Source organism: Myotis davidii, unplaced genomic scaffold (genome assembly GCF_000327345.1).
Source record: "Myotis davidii unplaced genomic scaffold, ASM32734v1 scaffold290, whole genome shotgun sequence".
NCBI lineage: Eukaryota > Metazoa > Chordata > Mammalia > Chiroptera > Vespertilionidae > Myotis > Myotis davidii.
Window position 1 is genome coordinate 451,051 of NW_006285049.1, and position 4,225 is coordinate 455,275.

Consider the following 4,225-nt stretch of genomic DNA (forward strand, 5'->3'; position numbering starts at 1 on the left):
GGAGGGCTGGGGCTCTCTAGGCCTCTCTCAGATCCTCTAGCCCCACACCCAGCACTTCTGAGTCCCAGCCTGGGACTGTGGCTGGGCTTCCTGAGCCACCAGGGGTGCAAACCTCCTTTCTTTCTCTCAGATCCTGTGAACTGGGGTGGGGGTGGGGGGCAAGGGCAGATGTTGAACCAGAAACAGAGACAGAGGGTAAATGTTTGTTCTTTTCCCTCCCTCCCTCTGCAGCGACCCCGTTAAGGACTATATCCAGGCTAACCCAGGCTGGTACTGGGCATCCTAGTGAGTATATCCCAGACCCCCGGTCCCCAGGCCCCTTCCCAGAGAACCCTCAGTGGCACAGAGAGGGAAATCTCTGTTGACAGAACATAAGCCCATGGCCTCATCCCACCCCATAGGATGTGTTCCCACGAGTGTGCGGCCAGAAGGGCCCTTCTGAGGTGTTTAGGTCTTAGGAGAAGGGGAGGAGGTGGGCATAGGTCTGATGCCCGCACAAGGAGGGAGGGGTGGGGCTGGGGCCATGCTGGAGAGACTCAGACCTGGCCTCTGTAGAGAAGGAGGAGGAGGACACCTTTGCTCACACTAATAATAATGTTGCTCCTCTTATTAATGCCATTAATGCTTACTAATTGAATTGTTAATTATAGGGTGCCTAATAAGGGATGAGCATTGTTCTGTGTGCTTGCTGTATGGTATTGAATTCATTCCTCAAATCTACAGGGTATGATTACCTCAGAAAACTAAGGCTCAGAGAGGTTGGGTAATTTGACCAAGGTCACACAGCTGGTTCGTGGTTGAGCTGGGATTCAAACCCAAAATTCAGGTTGAGGCCTGTGCTCTTAATCCCTCTGCTTGGCAGACTCCCTTCCTCTCAAGCCACTCAGCTCCTGGCTGTCCTCTTTAAGGAATGTGGCAGGTAACGTGAGCGAAGAGGTTTGACGGTGTGGGTGATTCTGACCCTCCTGCCTGGGCAGTGAAGGAGCCACCCTACACAGCTCTCTCACCGAAGTTCCCTTCAGCACCTGCTGTGAGCCCAGCTCTGTTCTGGGGCTGCTGGGGAAGGTAGTGGCCGCACAAGGCAGCATGTGGGAAACTGGCTGTCAGAGGAGGGGCCGAGGGGAGGCGTGAGCCTGGTACACTAAACCTCGGTCCACAGTGGGGCTGCACCTCCAAGAATGGAGACTGGAGTGGCTTCAGCAACAGCACGGCAGTGGGACTGCGTTGGTCCATTTGGTAAATTAGAAACTAGACTGTCAGAGGGCCAGAGGCTGCAGGTAGAGGAACCCAGGATATCTCAGAGACAGTGGGGACTTACGGGGTAGAGGCGCCAAATGCCTGGCCAAGAAGCTTACACACTAGGGCCGTCCCAGGCCCATTTCTGGAAAGGGATCAGGTGGGGATATGGGCTCAGCTGAGCCTGCTGGACCAACCAAGCCAAGAACAGTCCCAGAGTGGACCCAGAGTTTATGCAAGCCCGCCAAAGGCTGATAGGAGGGGGACTCCTTCTGGCCTCTGGGGCTCCTTCTGGCCTCTGGAGCGGAGGAGTGAAGGGATGTCTCCATCAAGTTGGGGGTCCCAGGGGAGGAGACATTCACACCCAGAGCCTTTCTTGGGGCTCAGGAGAGAGGACTTGACTGCAGGCGGGGCAAGAGGCATGCGTCTCAGGGAACTGGGAGGCGCTGTGTGGTAAAGCTAATGAGGCCCCAGGGACTGCCACCCGGCCCGGCTCATGCAGCAGGCAGGTTGGCATGGCTCCCAGCACGTCAGCACCGCCAGGCAGCCTCGGGTGTCCTGAGAACTCGGGAATGGAGTCCCCAGGCCCTTCGCCAGGCCTTCTACCGGAGGGTCTGCAGATCACTGTGCCCTGAGCAGATGGTGGCAGGGGGACAGCCCAGACCTGAGCAGGCTCAGAAGTGGAGGCAGAGCCCGCCCACTGAGCGTGGGCACGCGTGCCTGGCCTCCGGATGGTGAGCTTATCCAGGCCTCCTAGGCAGCTCAAGGCAGAAAACAGAGAGGCTCTCCCTGGCTCAGGGGCGGGCAGGGCGGGGGGAAATGGGCCCTGTGCTTCTCAGGGGGCATCACAATGCCTTCGAGATACGTGAGCATCCCACCACACGATGTGCCCTTCTCTGCGGAACGGCAGCCTGCCCTGCCCCTCCTCACCCTCCACACCGTTCACCTGCCCCTGCGTCTGCCTCCTGGTCTGAGACCTCAGAATCTCACCTCCTGCAACATACTAAGCCCTTAACAGCAATAAGAATAAAACAGCTCTCTCCCTCTTTTTTAATGTGTGAGGCGCTGTGCTAAGTACTTTACAGATATTTTCATTTGATTCTTACACCAACCCTACAAGGCAGACAGTCTCGTTATCCGCATTTTATAGAGGAAATCGAGGCTCAGAGAGAAGTTATTGCTTCTGAAGCCACATTTTTTTTATTGCAAAGCTCCTGCACTTCCCACTCTGCTGACACCCCCCTCCCCGGCTCAGGACAGGGGAGGGGAGGACACTGGTGTTGGACACTGGTGTTGGACGCTGGCCTCCACCTGAGCTGCGCTCCTCTGTCCTGACGCTCTGTAAACAGACCGTGGCGCCGGGCCAGGCCCTGGGGCCCAGGCTCTGACACACAATCAGTCTTTCTCTCACTTCCATGACTCATTTTCCGCCCCCTGGGAGGGCAGCCTTCTAGCACCCCCTCTGCCCCGCCCCCCCCTTACAGTTTCCCTGAGGCCCTAGGGATCTCCCTCCATGAGCTCTGGCCTTATTGTCTGATTGCTCCCTCTGAGCCGTGGCAGTGGGAATAAGTAAGAGCTGTGGGTGGGGATAGGGGAGCCAGGCAGAGGGGGAAAAGGCAGAGACCAGAGCTTGGGAGCTGACAACCATATTACAATAATAACAGCTCCTATCCTCAAGTCCTTCCTCGTGCCCGGCCCAGTGCTAAATGCTTGATGCGCATCCTCTCATTCAATCCTCGCAGCCCAGTGAGTTGGTACCAATATTTCTGTTTCCAAAGGACGAAATGGGCTCTGCAGTTCACTAGTTCAAGGTCACGTGATCGTAGTGACAGAGCTGGGATGTGAATGGGAGGATCGGGCTCCAGGGCTGCACCGTCTCCCCTTCTTCCTGACTGCTGGTCTGAAGGGCTGAGGAGCCGTGAACCAGAGCGAAAAGGAGACTGGGCCCCTGCCCTCAGGAGGCTTCCACTCTGGCCAGGGGACAGGATCCACACCCAGGATGCACGTAGACAAGGCATTACTACGTGTGTTGCTGAAGCAACTGACTAATGACTGAAGGGAGTCCCAGAGAGAGCCGACGCCGGCGTGTTTCTCAACTGGGGCAGGAGATTCAACTACCCTTCATGGAGCAAGATGTGCTCACCAAATCCAGTAGGCGTGTCTCAACCCTGCCTTCCCCGTCCTGCCGTTCACCCACAAATCCTTAAAGATCACCTGACCAGTACCAGGCCCTGGGTTAGAAGGTAGGGATACAAAATGACTAGGTCACAGACTGGCCCCCAGATCGTACACCTGGGGTCAGATGAGCAGGCCCGTGGGATGTGGGGGTACGGGCTTCGGGTGAGGTATGAGCATGGCACACAGGAAGCCCCTCCAACCCAGACCTCCAGTGACCTTGCCAGTTGGTCCTTTCCAGCAGGAGCAGAGTGTGAGGTGCAGAGGGGGGTGAGAGGGGAAAGGGGGGGTGGAGCGTGCTGACAGGTGGGCTGGAGAGGTAGGCAGGGGTGGATGAGGCAGGGCACTGCCAGGTCTTTGGGAATTTTAAACAGGGAAGTCCCATGATCGGATCAGCCAGTAGCTTGGAGGGTAGAAGGCAGGGCTGGAGGCAGGAGGACCAGAGGCAGAGAGGGGCCCACCAAAGGGAATGGTGGTGGGAATGGAGAGAAGGGGACAGATCTGAGAGCTGCCTGGGTAGGAGGATCAACAGGTCCTGGCATGGCAGTGAGAGTCAGGGATGATGCTGAGGCCTCTGGTTGGGAAACGTGGAGGGGGCATGTCTTCTGCACCAGGGATGCGGGAGAAGAGCAGGGGAGAGGGCGCATGCAGGTCTGACCTGTTGCGTCTGGCGCGTGTCTGGGTAGCCATGTCTGCCCAGTAAGCAGCTGGGTATTCAGGTCTTAGGTTGAGAAGGAAAATCTAGATCAGAAATACAGGCCTGTGAGTCATGAGCATCTGCCTAATAAAGGAAGGCCTGTGGAGGAGTGAGCCC

The 4,225-nt window shown here is 57.0% G+C and overlaps 1 protein-coding gene across 1 annotated transcript in view; it reads left to right on the top strand.

Moving 5' to 3' along the window:
- FAIM2 (Fas apoptotic inhibitory molecule 2) overlaps positions 1 to 4,225 on the top strand; it is a 27,288-nt gene that overhangs the window by 6,849 nt on the left and 16,214 nt on the right. Inside the window, exon 5 of the mRNA XM_006755453.2 lies at positions 232 to 285. Within this exon, the coding sequence (XP_006755516.1) occupies positions 232 to 285 (54 nt within the window). The remainder of the gene's footprint in view (positions 1 to 231; positions 286 to 4,225) is intronic.